General features: G+C 42.9%; 2 protein-coding genes across 2 annotated transcripts; one reads left to right on the top strand and one right to left on the bottom strand.

Moving 5' to 3' along the window:
* Positions 1-1,420: 1,420 nt before the first annotated feature.
* Positions 1,421-1,724, bottom strand: LOC137768863 (large ribosomal subunit protein eL43-like). The gene has a single exon (XM_068550525.1). The coding sequence runs from the start codon at positions 1,722-1,724 to the stop codon at positions 1,446-1,448; it is 279 nt and encodes a 92-aa protein (XP_068406626.1). The 3' UTR covers positions 1,421-1,445.
* Positions 1,725-3,502: 1,778 nt separating this feature from the next.
* LOC137768622 (GTPase IMAP family member 7-like) lies at positions 3,503-10,911 on the top strand. Its single transcript, XM_068550169.1, has 2 exons — positions 3,503-3,608; positions 9,499-10,911. The coding sequence occupies exon 2, from the start codon at positions 9,540-9,542 to the stop codon at positions 10,419-10,421; it is 882 nt and encodes a 293-aa protein (XP_068406270.1). The 5' UTR covers positions 3,503-3,608; positions 9,499-9,539; the 3' UTR covers positions 10,422-10,911.
* The last annotated feature ends 3,739 nt before the right edge of the window (positions 10,912-14,650 follow it).

The following is a 14,650-nucleotide window of genomic DNA, read 5'->3' on the forward strand; positions in this document are numbered from 1 at the left end:
GAATGGAAATGGGCAAACAGGAAAGCGGCAAAAGAGCTGCTTTCAAGTCCCCACTGTTAAAGATCACTCCATTTCTATGGGATTAGGGGCAAAGATTCATCTTCTATAACTTCATGCTGACATAGGGTGCCATCTTCTCAGAGTGGAAGATGTTGACATGATGGGTCTGTAGCACCTCTTTGCTGACAATTTTAGTTGCCTGTTTACATATATGAGCAGAAAAGCTACAATTCTTTGGCTGTCCACAAAGGTATAGATTATTATGAGCAATAATGTTAATCGCATTCTCTTGAGGGCAGTTCCTGGAATTGTGCTGGCCCTAGATTCAGTACTGCTCAAGATGAAGCAGCTTATGTCATGGCTACAGTCTGGTTGGGGAGGGGGGGCACTTCAGGGTTCTGCGTTCTGCTCCGTTCCACTTGGTCCTAAGGATCAGTATCTTGCTGACCCTGAATATCTTGTGCTTTTATATATGGCTTTATTGTTAAGCAAGCCTGCTTTGTTTCATGATGTTCCAATAGCTTTCCTGAGTGATCATTAACTTAGAGTGGTCTCCCAAAGTTGCCTAAAGTTCCCTCTCCATCTGTAATCCCCCAGTGGGATTTCTAAAACTACCTGTGTAACTATCCTACTCTATCCCTATCACTGGTATTTTAAAATGGGTAAATAAAATGAATGTTAATAAGATTAAAGGAAAAGGTTTTGATAGAACATGACCTAAGGTTGGATGGTCCAAAAGGACCCCCCCCCAACTGGTCCCCAACATTAAAAGGCCCCAATCAAGTCCACTCTATTTACCCCAGTTTAAAATAAATAAATATGTATATCTATAATATATCTCTAGATATAAAGGGCAGAAGGAAAATTACACTGAGATACCTGAACAACGATTACCTGAGGCAGCAGTTAGGCCAGTTAGTCAAGTTTAGAGATTGACAACAGGGCCTGGGTCCCTTGGCTCAACTCCTCTCTGGGGACCCAGAGTCTTTTTATTTTTAATTAATCAATTTTTGGTTGCATTGGTTCTTCATTGCTGTGCGCGGGCTTTCTCTAGTTGTGGTGAGCGGGGGCTACTCTTCGTTGCGGTGCGCAGGCTTCTCATTGCGGCGGCTTCTCTTGTTGCGGAGCGCGGGCCCTAGGCGCACGCGGGGCAGTAGTTGTGGCGCAGGGGCTTAGTTGCTCCGCGGCATGTGGGATCTTCCCGGACCGGGGCTCGAACCTGTGCCCCTGCGTTGGCAGGCAGATTCTTAACCACTGCACCACCAGGGAAGTCCCTGGGGACCCAGAGTCTTTTATACAAAATAGATTAAATGGTTGGGGATAAAAAGAAAAAAAAACTTCTAGGAGTCCTTGTAAGAACAAGCCTTGTTTTTTGTTTTTGTTGTTGTTGTTACATAAATTAACCCATTTATTGTAGGCTAGCAATGTTTCAAATGGTGGCGCTTCTACTGGTCCTTCAATTCCTTCCGTCTTCTGATGGCTGACTTTACTGTGACGGCAGAAGTGGTGTCGTAGGTCCAGGCACCACCAGCTACAGTCTTCATGCGGGAACCACAGTGCGAAATGCCCACAGCTCGTCTCTTCATCTCGATTTTGCCCCAGAAGGAGCAAGAGTACTTGGCGTGCTGGCTGATTTCAATTGTCTTCACCATTTTCCGGAGGGAGGCACCATAATGGGTCCCGTATTTACCCACCATTCTGACCTTCTTGGTGCATTTAGCCATGTCGCCACCACCTAGGTCTGAGCCCAGAGAGGAGAAGACCTGTTGATTGGCTCCTAATGGAAACTAAAGGTAAAGGTATAAAATGATAACATTGAGATGAAAGTGAATAAAAATTGGTATATATAAATAGGCTTTATGTAAGATGGTTACATCTCTTTTGTTTAGTTATATTGTAGGATAGACATGTTTCACTGGGGATTACTTCCCTTGTGTGGCATTATAAGACAGGGCTTATGCACCTGCCCCTCAGGAAATATTTATTAAACCAACTAAAGGAAACTGATTGTGTTACCTGGGACTGTACAATATAAAGGAAAACTAAGAACTAATATTCAGGGGCTAATAACAGTGACAATAGAGATTTGCTCTTGGTCTAACCTGTGCACTTAAAAGAGGGTCTTTATTGAGTACCTACCGTGGGCAAGCTTTTGAAGGCATGACAAATTAAACCCTAAAGTTCTAAAACACAGAACTCTTAAATTTCAGTTTCGTTGAAAATCTTCTCACTGATATAGAAAAGCAAATTAAAGAAAATACAGTTAGGCAAATGCATTTTTAAGAGCATTTACGTGACAGATGATTTCTATTACTGAAGCAAACTTGGGTCCGCTCACCCGCACAGAGTGAAGCCGATCTACTGACACTGGATTGTGCTGGAGAAAAGCGCCGTGTCGATTGTAAAGATGCCAGTACCAGGCTCCTCTCTTATGTCTTGGGAGTGGTCCCTCAGAGCTAGCTGAGGGGCTGCCTCCGGGGCCTCAAGTCCTCAGAAAGTCTGCTGAATAAAAGAGAATTCTCACCTTTTCGGTTGTGCACTTTTTTCAGTTGACAGTGTTGTGTAAATTGTTGACAAAAGCTAGAGTCTCCAGAGAATTTCAAAGCTAAACTCCTGAGAAAGCCACAACTTCTCTCATCACTGAGACTTTCATGGTCCATCTGGGCCAGACGTGTGGGTAGGGAATGCGGAAGAGCACATTCTAGTCAATTTGCACCGCTCAGACCGTGTAATGCAGGAGAGGAGTCTTTAGGCCGTTAGGAGGAACAGAAAGCAGGCAGGGGAAAAGGTAGAGGAAAAGAGAAAGGTGATAGACTAGATTCCTAGAGCTGCTCTAACAGATTATTACAAACTATGAAGCTTCAAAGCAGAGACATTTATTGCTGCAGAGTTCTGGGAGTTCGCACTCAAAATGCTGGCAAAGCCATGCTCTCTGAAGGCTCCAGGGGGGGATCCTCCCTTGTGTTTTCCCAGCTGCTGGTGGTTGCTGGCAATCCTCGGCATTCCTTGGCTTGTAGCTGCATCACTCCAGTCTCTTTCCTCTTGCATTTTACTAGAAGCAGCAAGGAGAAAGCAGACTGCACCTTCCACACTGTACTTAGATATCTCTTCAGCTAAATATTCAAGTTCATCACTTACAAGTTCTACTCTCCACCCAGCAATAGACTGGCGCTATCCCTAGGATACACCAAGCCACGTGTCTGACTTCTTTCTTCCCCGAAGAGCCCTGCAGTCTCCCAGTGCACCCAGGAATGATGATCAGACACTGTGACTGGCTTTCTGGGCAAGATTTAGGTCATTTACTAAGGGCCTTTTGGATCCACCACAATAACCCCAAACAACAAGTATAACTTTGGCAATGTTGCTGTGATAACAGGCACACGGAGAAAAAGCTTTCAACTTGTCAAAGCTGAAGCACCCACCAAATTATGGGGCAATATTTCTGTCTCTTTAAAGGCAAACAGTTCCTTCACTGGCTCCACCCAACCTGCTTCCTGGCTCAGAGGTTTCAGAGGGTGCAAACGTTTTCCCCTCATAGTTAAAGCAAAAGCACGGGCTCAAACAGCTTCTTTGGAGAAAACTTGACAACTCATCAACTCCTTCAAAAGGTGAGCCTGGCTGAGAAGAGGCCCCAGGGGATAGAGCTGCGAGGGGCAGTAGGATACAGGGAGTCCGCGCGGGGGTGGGCTGTGGCCCGAGAAGGGACCAGGTGGTGTGCAGGCAACGCAGGAAGGAGGATGCTGCCAGAGTGCTGGTGGTGGAGGGGAGAGAGGGGAGGAAAGACGTTTATGAGCATAATGTCCATACACCTCATATTCAACAGGACAAACCGTAGCTGAAAACTGCACCGTCTGTCTAGTTGCTGTTGTGATGGACATTGAGTACCACTTGATAACCCAGAGTTTTCCCTTAATAGGAAATGAGTGTCCCCAAGGCAGGTCTTTAGAGCTGGAAGGCAATTCAGAGGCCACCCAGTCTAAACCCCTGTTTCTTGTTTTTAGTTTAATTTTTATTTTATATTGGAGTAGAGTTGATTTACAGTGTTGTGTAACTTTCAGGTATACAGCTCAGCGATTCTGTTATACATATACGTATAGCCATTCTTTTTCAGATTCCTTTCCCATATAGGTTACTACAGAATATTGAGTAGAGTTCCCTGTGCTGTACAGTAGGTCCTTGTTGATTTTCCTGAAAGAGGGTCAGAACCCCTGAGAGCATGGTGACTCTCCAGGGATTACCCAGGTCACTGATGACACAGGAAATCTAGAATTCACTTTGAATTCTTTCCGACACTTCACAGAGAGAAGCTGTGTCCCTAATAGGGTGACATACGAGTTGCGGAGCAGGTGCTATGCAGAGAGGATTAGCTATTCTAAAAAAAACATGTATGTGAGACCCCCCTCCTTGCCTTCCCTAATTATAGGCTTGCTAACCAGTTCACCATTCGGGAAAGAGTGTGAACTGTCTTCCCCTCATCTGCCTCTGACCTGATGTAGACTATAGAATGACGGGTCCGAGAAGGAACAAGAAGAGGCCGCAGTGTGCAGTGCTTAAGAGTGAGCGTGGTAGTCAGACGGCCTTTGAATTGGACCCCTCTCTGTTCAACACCTATTAGCACAATGACCTTGGGCAAGTGTCTCAGAATTCTTGAGCCACATCAGTCTCCTCATTTAAAAAACTCAGGTAATAAAGTTAGCTTCCTTGCAGGTTAGTTTTGCGAGTAAGTGAGACACAACTGACCATTGAACAACACAGATTTGAATTGTGCGGGTCCACTTATATGTGGATTTTTTTCAATAAATGCACATTCAACTCTCCATATCCCTGGTTGTACATTGGCAGATTCAACCAAAGAGGATGGAAATTTCCATCCAAGGTAGGTTGAATCTGCCAATATGAAAACCCGATATGGAGGGCCAACTGTACTAGCCATTTTACATGAGATATTTGAGCATCTGCAGATTTTGGAACATGTTGGGGTCTTGGAGTCAATCCCCCCTCCATATTGATATGGAGGGATGACTGTAATATACAAAACATATTTATTAGTGTGCTTGGTATACAGTATACATTCAGTAGCGGTTACACTACACCCAGGTTATTTTTTTTATTGTGGAATTTTTTTTAACTTATTGAAAGATAAAGGGAATAATATAAGGAACTTCCATGTACCTATACCAAGCTTCAACAATTATCAGTTTATGCCAGTCCTGTTTCATTTATATACTCACCACTCCCCAGCCACCCCAGATTACTTTGAAGCAAATGTCAGACCTTGTGTCACTTTATCAGTAAATATTTGAGTACGTATGTCTGAAAGATAAAGACCATTTTAAAAAATTACCATAATCAGACTTCAAAAAGCAATGAGAATTTCTAGAAGATTACCAGTTATATTCACATTGCCCTGATTGTCTCATAATTTTAAAAATTGTTTGAAGTTGCGCCCAAATGAGGTCCATAAATTGCAATTCATTGATATCTCTTAAATTTAACTTAACACATAGGTTTCTACCTTCCTTGTTTCTTGCTGTAAAATTTCTTTAAGAAAGGGGAAGTCTTTTGTCCAACAGAATTGGAAGTGTACACTTTGTTGATTACACCCCAAAACGTCACTTGTCATGCTCTTCTAGTTCCAGTGTTTTGTGTGCATTCTGTTTAGGGAGAAGCTTGGTCAGATTAAAGCTTGGCTGGTGTTTTGGTGGGAGTACTTCACAAGTGCAGTTGTTAATGTCAATCAGAAGGCACATAATGTTTGGTTGTCTCAGATATTAATGATTACCTTGAGTATACGTTTCCTTAAGGGTCACAAATTATGATATTCTAATTCTATCATTCTTTCTTCATTTATTAGATGGAATAATCCTATAAAAAGAAACCTCCCCTCAACAATTCTTTCATTTCCACGAGGCACAGTTATATAAGAAAGACAAGATAAATGCTTTGTTCTTTCCCTTTGTCAACGTTCAGAATGACATACTCCTAACATACTCCAAAGCGAACAACTGACTTCTTCTAAGAAGATGGCATTGCTATGAACACATAGATTTTAACTTATTTGATATATTTCAATCCCTTGGAATCATTATTCTTATTGATGCTCAAACTGTCTCATCTTTGTCCCGTGGGGGATCGTCTTCAAGTTGGCTCTTAAGTCCTTTTGATGCGATCCTAGTAATTTTTTTTCATAGCATCCTTGCTGTCTAGTATGACAAGACGGTCTATGCTCAACTCGTACATTGCCTGGCCCAGACCTGGAATCCATGCTTTCTCCTGAGAGCCCGGAATTTCTGGTGGGAAATGGCATTTGAAGGTTACAATCTGCACGAAGGGTGCTCACTGTTACTGAGCTCATCATTGTTTTTATGCCTTTTCAATGGATTTCAAAACTATAGAAACACACACACGCACATACACACAACTAAGAGTAGGATTCCCGAAAACAATTTTTTGCAGGTTTTTTTTGGGGGGGTGGTGCTTAACTATATCCTACTGGGGATGGACAAAGAAATTACTGCATTGTCAAGTCTCTAGGACCAATTTTTTTGTGGTTCATCCACCACACAAAATACAATCTGGCTAGTTTGTTTCATTTGCTTTGGATTTTTACTAGTATTTTGAAATATAATTTTTGCTGTATAATATATGCTTTCAAGATCAAATCTATGAAATCTAAGTATATCCAAAGTAGTCTAGCTCCCAGCTTCTATCCCCAGCTTCCCTCCACCCTGTTTCTTCCATCCCCATATAAGTAACTTTTTTGTCTGCTTACTTTTCTGATTATCCTGCCATTGTTTTTACGTATGAATGAAAAAATATGCATATTACATTTTATATATGTAGGCCCCAGTCCTCCTTGTTAGAGAAATGATAGTAAACTCTACATTATTTTTTTCACTTGGCTTTTTTTGCTTAATGATATATCCTGGAGATGTCTCCATACCTGGATATAAAGATATATCTCATTCCGTTTTACAGTTGGCTAGTACTGCACTGTGTGAATATACCTTAGTTTATTCAACCAGGCCCATACTGATGGGCATTTGATAGGTTTTTGGTCTTTTGCTATTTCAAATAGTGGTGCAGTAAACAGCCTTCTGCATAATTTGTTTCTGTATTTTTGTCAGTGTACCTTTGGGATAAATCCCAAAATTGAGGTTGACAATCAAAGGGTAAATGCACATGTACTTTTGCAAGATATTGCTAACTTCTCCTCTAGATGTTTTAGACTGCTTTTCCATTCGCACTAGCCATGTGGGAGAGCACCTGTTTCCCCTACACCTTTTACCAATATATTATGCCAGCAAACTTTTGGATTTTTGCCAAACCTGTAGGTGAGAAATAGTATCTTAGTGTAATATTCAATAATTAATTTAATTTTTCTATGTTTTGATATATTTTTCTCTATTACAAGTGAATGTTAATCTCTTTTTATATATTCAAAGGATATTTACATTTTTTTCTTTGAACTGTTTATTTATATCTTGCTCCATTTTTTATCGAGTTGCTGGTCTTTTGTTTCTCTACTTTTAGATATTCTTTGTTTATTTTTTAATTTTGTAATTCAAGTATAGTTGATTTACAATACTGTGTTAGTTTTAGGTGTACAGCAAAGTAATTCAGTTATATATTTTGTTTTTCCGATTCTTTTGCATTACAGGTTATTACAAGATATTGAATATAGTTCCCTGTGCTATACAGTAAATCCTTGTTGCTTTTGTATTTTATATATAGTGGTATGTATCCATAAATCCCATACTCCTAATTTATCCCTCTTCCGCCACCTTCCCCTTTGGTAATCAGAAGTTTGTTTTCTATGTGTGTGAGTCTGTTTCTGTTTTGTGAATAAGTTTATTTGTATTTTTTTTAGATTCCACATGTACATGATATCATATGATATTTGTCTTTCCTTGTGTGACTTACTTCTCTCAATATGATAATCTCTAGGCCCATCCATGTAGCTGCAAATGGCATTATGTCATTTTATTTGTGGCTGAGTAATATTCCATTGTATACATGTACCACATCTTCTTTATCCATTCATCTGTCAGTGGACATTTAGGTTGTTTCCATGTCTTGGCTATTGTAAATGGTGCTGCTGAGAACATAGGGGCGCAGGTATCTTTTCAAATCAGAGTTTTGTCCAGATATGTGCCCAGGAGTGGGATTGCTGGATCCTCTGGTAACTCTATTTTTAGTTTTTTGTGGATCCTCCAGACTGTTCTCCATAGCAGCTGCACCAAATTACATTCCTACCAGCAGTGTGGGAAGGTTCCCTTCTCTCCACATTTTCTCCAGCATTTATTGTTTGTAGACTTTTTGATCATGGCCATTCTGACTGCTCTGAGGTGATACATCATTGTAGCTTTGATTTGCATTTCTTCAATGTTTAGTGATGCTGAGCATCTTTTCATGTGGTTGTTGGCCATCTGTATAGATATTCTTTGTGTAGAAGGAAAATTGCCCCTTGCCCCTCTTTTATAGAAGTTGGAAAAAAGAATTTTCCCCTAGTTTGACATTTGTGTTTTAATTTGTGTATGGATTGTTTATTTGTTTGTTTGCCTCACATTATCTTTTTGATTTTTATGTAATCAAATTTAGGAGTCTTTTTCCTTACTCAATTTCAAATCTTAGAAATATTTTCCCCACCCCCTGGTATGGGAAGATCCCACATGTCGTGGAGCAGCTAAGCCCATGCACCACAACTACTGAGCCTGCGCTCTAGAGCCCGTGAGCCACAACTACTGAAGCCCGCGTGCCTAGAGCCCATGCTCTGCAGCAAGAGAAGCAACTGCAATGAGAAGCCTGCACACCGCAATGAAAAATAGCCCCTGGTCACCGCAACTGGAGAACGCCTGTGTGCAGCAAGAAAGACCCAAGGCAGCCAAAAATAAATACATACATAAATAAATTTATTAAAAAAAAAAGAACATGAATCAGTGTTGAATTTGGCCAAATGTCTTTTTTGCACCTAGTTCCTTTTCTTCTTAACCTATTAATGGGATGTGTTACAACAATTTCCTCATGTTGAACCACCCTAGTATTTCTGAAACAGTAATACTTAGTCAAGGTGCATTGCTTTTTAGTGTCTAATAATTTATTTAGGATTTTTGAATCAATACTCACACATGAGACATGTGTATCGCTTTATTTGTTGGTGAAATCGTGGTTCGCTTTTAGGATCAACATTACACTTGCTTCATAGAAAGAGCTGAACGTTTTCCTCTCTTTTTATGTGATCAGGAATTGTTTAAGTAGCACTGAGATTATCAGATCTTCAAAGGTTTCAATTAATTCCATGTGAAATCATCTGGACATGACTCTTTTGTGGGGATACTCTTTAAGTACTTTGTTATTTCTTCCACAGCAATTGAGCTGTTTATGCATAATAGAATATTACACATTTTCAGGGAGGAAAAGAAAGAAAAAAAAAGAGAGTTGGGAATGGTTCTCACTTGCCCAAATTGACCCTTTTTCCCTCTCCTTCCTTTTCTTAAGATCTTGTGGGTACCTAAGCCCCAAGGCCTCTTGATATAAACATGGCTGATGCCCAGGACAACGCTCTGAGGATCGTGCTGGTCGGGAAGACTGGAAGTGGGAAAAGTGCCACAGGAAACACCATCCTCGGGGGAAACGTATTCAAGTCTAGGCTTGCTGCCCAGGCTGTTACCAAAACTTGTCAGAAAGCATCCCGGATATGGGAGGGGAGAGACCTTCTCGTTGTTGACACCCCAGGGCTCTTCGACACCAAGGAGAGCCTGAGCACCACCTGCATGGAAATCAGCCGCTGTGTCCTCGCCTCCTGCCCCGGACCTCACGCCATCGTCTTGGTCATGCAGCTGGGCCGCTACACGGAGGAAGAGCAGAAAACCGTGGCGTTGATCAAGGCTGTGTTTGGGGAAGCAGCCATGAAGCACATGATCATCTTGTTCACTCGCAAAGAGGAGTTGGAGGACCACAGCCTAAGCGACTTTGTGCGGGGTGCGGATGTAAAGCTACAAAGCATCCTCAAGGAGTGTGGAGACCGCTGCTGCGCCTTCAGTAACAAGAGTACAGACCAGGCTGAGAAGGAAGCTCAGGTGCGGGAGCTGGTGGAGCTGATAGAGAAGATGGTGCAGAACAACCAGGGGGCTTACTTTTCCGACGCCATATACAAGGACACGGAGGAAAAGCTGAGAAAGCGGGAGGAAGTCTTGAAGAAAATCTACGCTGATCAGTTAGAAAAGGAAATTAAACTACTTCAAAAGGAATATGCCCATAGACCACAGGAAGAAAAGGAGGAACAAATAAAATTGCTAATGAAGAAGCATGACGAACGAATGAAAAATATAAGGGAAGAAGCCGAGGAGAATTTATTTCAAATTGTTTTCAAGGGGATTAAAAATATGCTTTCAAAAGTATGGCAAATGTTTTGGAAGTAGTGTAAATTGTATTTTTACGTCTCAATTTACTATAACTTGTTAATATGGTAGTTTGCATTTTCCAAAGAGGGCTAAAACCATATCTTCTTTCTGACTTCTTCTTACAATCTGACCTTGTTACTCTTTCCATTGAGTTATGGGTCTATGTCCCCTGCCTTGAAATCGGATGGACTCTGTGACTGCTTCGATAAATTCTGGGTGTTTGAAGCAACACCATGTGACTTCCAAGGTTAGAAAGGGAAAATGCCTCCTTGCTGTCTCGGGGTGCTTGCCCTTGGAATTTGGCCACCATGTTGTGAGGAAGCCCAAGTCACCCTCATGAAGAGGACTTGAAGTCACTGGCCCACTCCCCTGGCTGATATTTCAGCTGCCCGCCAAAAGCAGCTTGCCAGCCATGCAAGCGAGGCGACACCAAAGTGCCTTCTCCAGTCGCCTACTGATGAAGCTGCAAAGAGCAAACCTGAGCCATCCCCACGGTGTCCTGCCCAAATTGCAGATTCATGAGAAAAATAAATGATTGTTGTTGTTTTAAACCACTAAGTTTTGGGATGGTTTGTTATGCAGTGAGAGCTAACCAGAATGAAATATCTTCCCAGCACATTCCCCAAGACTCCCGGCTCCCAGCTGTCCTTCTACACGATGCCAGTGAATGCAAGAGGTTATGAAATTGACATAAGCAGGCAATGATCTATTTCAGAGAGTTCAAAGAGTCAATTTAGGAAACTTCAAATAAGAAACCCTGCATACGTTAAGTGTCAGCACCACTGATAATGTGTCTTATTTCAATCCACATCTATGAGTACTTTGTTAGTGAAGCATCAGGCTTCTCTGGCACCATTACTCGGTGGTTCATGGCGATGTGGAGGTTGATCAATCCTCTTATTGTTTTTTTCTCTCTCTTTTTTTTTTAAGGTACCATCCTAACTTAAAGTGCCCCTGCTGTCCCTTAGAAATCTCTTCTGTGCCAAATATTTTTCTTGCCTCTGCAGATCCACAGTTCACCCTTCTTTCACTCTAGCTTTTTGCCTGGGACGCTGATCTAAATGGACTACGTCAGTGGGATCTCTTGCTCTCTGACTTCTGCTTGGTTTCTGCCAATGGGAAATCCAAGCAGGAGAGCTCTTGACGGTAGAAAAGCAAGGTCAGAGTATCTGTTTTCCTGCCTCTCTCCCTGCAGGGGCATCTCCCACTAGCTGCAACCCTAAGCCGAAGCTCATAACTCCTCCCCTGGAGGCTCTCTACCCAGCTCTCCTTCTGGGCTCCAGGTTTTGTTCACGCCTTAGGGTAAGGATGTAATTTCCTCGCTGTTCCTAGCCCTCTCCCTTGTCATTTCCAACCCCTGTATCCACAGCTTGTAGGAAGCCCCTTCACTAGGCTCTACTACTTCAACTACTTCATTATACTAAGCCACGTGTTTTCTGCTGGAATCCTGATTGATAACATCTTATGATACCTACTTCTTTTTCTCTTTCAGAGCATTCCCTGACTTTTGTTGTTGTTGTTGTTGTTTTTCAACTCACTCTAGTGTTTTCTGCCAGCAGAAAAATCTCTCCTGACTGTTGAAATCTCTGGGACAAGTGTACCCCCATGGACTGTGACATTGGCAGTGAGCAGATAAAAGGTTCCGTCCGGCTAAAATAATTGCAAAACTTCAAAGTTAGAGGGATGACTTTATATCATTTATAATGATGGCACATAACCCAAACTCAAACCGTTGGAATTTTTACAGCTGTCCTTTGCTTTGCCTGTGAATGTGACTGAGAGTATTTACTGCACTGGTGAAATTTAGGGAGGCAGGGATTCGAGATCAAATCTGGAGAAAATAGGATCCCAAATACCTGCTCATGCTAAGGGTCGTCACAAATATCACGAATGGAGTAAAGACAGCATGGAAGAAAAGCCCATTGTGAGAAAACATTCCCAATATATGTTGTGACATAACACCGCTGGCCCAAACTGCTATTCCCGATAACACAATTCTTATATTTAGAGGTACTTCCTTGTGAGTGATTCATCAGTGCACTATTGTCTCTGGAGAACGAACTATTCATGCTCTGTCCTGACACCTTTCATTTAAGGACCGTTTAAATGATACTTTCTCTGAGCAACTTGCAGAAGCTTTATGAATTCAATTAACTTGTGTGTATCTAGGCATATGTTAGGGCCTATGGAGGATGCAACTTATATTCCACTTTGGAAGGTAAGTCATGCCCAGAGGGGAAATGAGTAAATCAAATAAAAATCATCGACATTATCTTCTCCCGCGTCGAAGGAATTCTTGCCCGCTCGATTATCTTCACAATCCTTACATCCCAGTTTTCTCTGAAGGTGGTTCTGAGTTCTGAGGTCTCTGGAAATGGCAGCATTTATTGTGTGCATTATTCCTATTGTTGAAATATGTGAGAGCCTTGACCCATAATTGGGGAATGAAAGTAGGATTCACAGGAGAAGACTTGAGGAAGAATCCAGAATCCAGGGCTTGAAATCTCCTATGAAGGATGTATAGGATGTGTCCATGTGGGTGCCTGGAATGATTAATCATGCTTCTCTTCAGAAACAGGAAAGTTAGGGTCTGCAGATAAGATCATCGGGGTGGACTCAGGAGTGACAGCACTCAATTAGGTCTGTGACAAGCTGAGTAGCAGACGTCAAAGGGCGGGTCCCATGTCAACGTCCTACATTGAAATTCCGGACTGAAGGTTATGGGAGAGGCCTGGGGTGAATGTGGCAGGATATGAACCTAAATGTGAATTTCAGCTGAGTCCTCGGTATTGCCAACACCCCCACATTCCAAACTCATACACTAGAAGATCTGGGCAGGGCCTGCCAAGGAAGGAGCTAGAAACCAGTTAGGTGAGGTTTAGCTCTTCAACTGATTCGGTAGGTGTTTGAAGAGGTCAAGAGGAAAGGGCTTTTTAAAAGAGGACATTCAGATCATAAGGACAACAAGCTTCAGGACTGGCAAATTCTTGGGCTTCCTCTCGAGAGTAATTGGCTCCCTGGGGAAGAGGGGGATCTCTGTGTAACCATGTGGTTTAATAAGGGAGGCTCCACGGGGGCTCCACTTGTGTGCCCTGCCCAATAGGACGACGGTTCCCTCTCACCTCACAGCAAGTAAGGTGGCCCCTTGGGCTTTGATGCTGCCAGAGGACATGAGTGGTGTATGGTGAGCGATTCCTGGGAGGACATGACCTGTGTCCTCTGGAGTTTAGCTTTGGAGCCGGCTGCTCCTGTGGGAAATATAATATGAAGGGACGTTGCTATGCGCCAGAGGGTAAAGACTGAGGAGGCTGATTGGAAGCAACCATAACTTTCACTGACTGTGGGGCAAAAGCATGTGCTCCCCTTTAAACCAAACGTGGGCCACACAGGAGGGAGCCAGCCAAAGCCAGCTTGAAGGGGACTTGCCCGGAAGTCCACCAGGGGTCGCAACTGTGCCCGGAACTGCAGTCAAAGTGACCAGCTGGAGGGGAGACAGTGGCCATCAGCTGGACTTGTAATTGCAGATTTCCAGGGAGACTCTCTGAACAGTCATTAATGGGGCCCCGTGAGGAAAAGAGCCACGAAGTGCGCCTCCATCCCCCAAAGCCAGATTACACCTGACTTGTCTTCAATGGTTTTTCCTCTTCTCCTCCAACCCACGAGGAGTCACAACCAAGGCGAGTGACGGGAGGAGGAGGAGGCAAAGGGCAGGGTGGGGAGAGATGGAAGAAGCCCTGTGCACACTGCTGGTCCTTCGGCGAAAGCAGGCACAAGCCAGGGGAAGGAAAGGCTTTACCCTGCAATGGAATTCCGAGTTTGATTATTGGGTTGGATGTTGTAATTACACAAATGGGACTCACAGAGACTGGAGAGGGTTTGGGCTTAAGGCAGAAGCTATCCAAGATTTCCTTCATGAGACACTAATGGGCCCAGTTTGATGGGCCAGTAGGAGACAAGAATAAATGTCTACCTTCTTTGCCCTCCCTTCTTTGTGAAGCCTGTCTTATTTAATCACAGGCTTAGCCATAGATCACCTTCTTTGCTATGGAGGAGATCACTCTAGAGAAGAACGCCAAGATCTTGCCAACCCTCTTCCTGTAAGAGTGGCGCTGCGTGCTTCCCGTGAGTGGTGTAGCAGGAGTCCAGGGAAGCGCTCTGCTCGTGCAGATTATGGGAAGAAATTTGACATGACCACATTCCCAGAGGGGTATTTATGTGTACATCCCACACAGTCAGGAGATTCAAAG

The sequence above is a fragment of the Eschrichtius robustus genome, chromosome 8 (genome assembly GCF_028021215.1).
Source record: "Eschrichtius robustus isolate mEscRob2 chromosome 8, mEscRob2.pri, whole genome shotgun sequence".
In the NCBI taxonomy this organism is placed as follows: Eukaryota; Metazoa; Chordata; class Mammalia; order Artiodactyla; family Eschrichtiidae; genus Eschrichtius; species Eschrichtius robustus.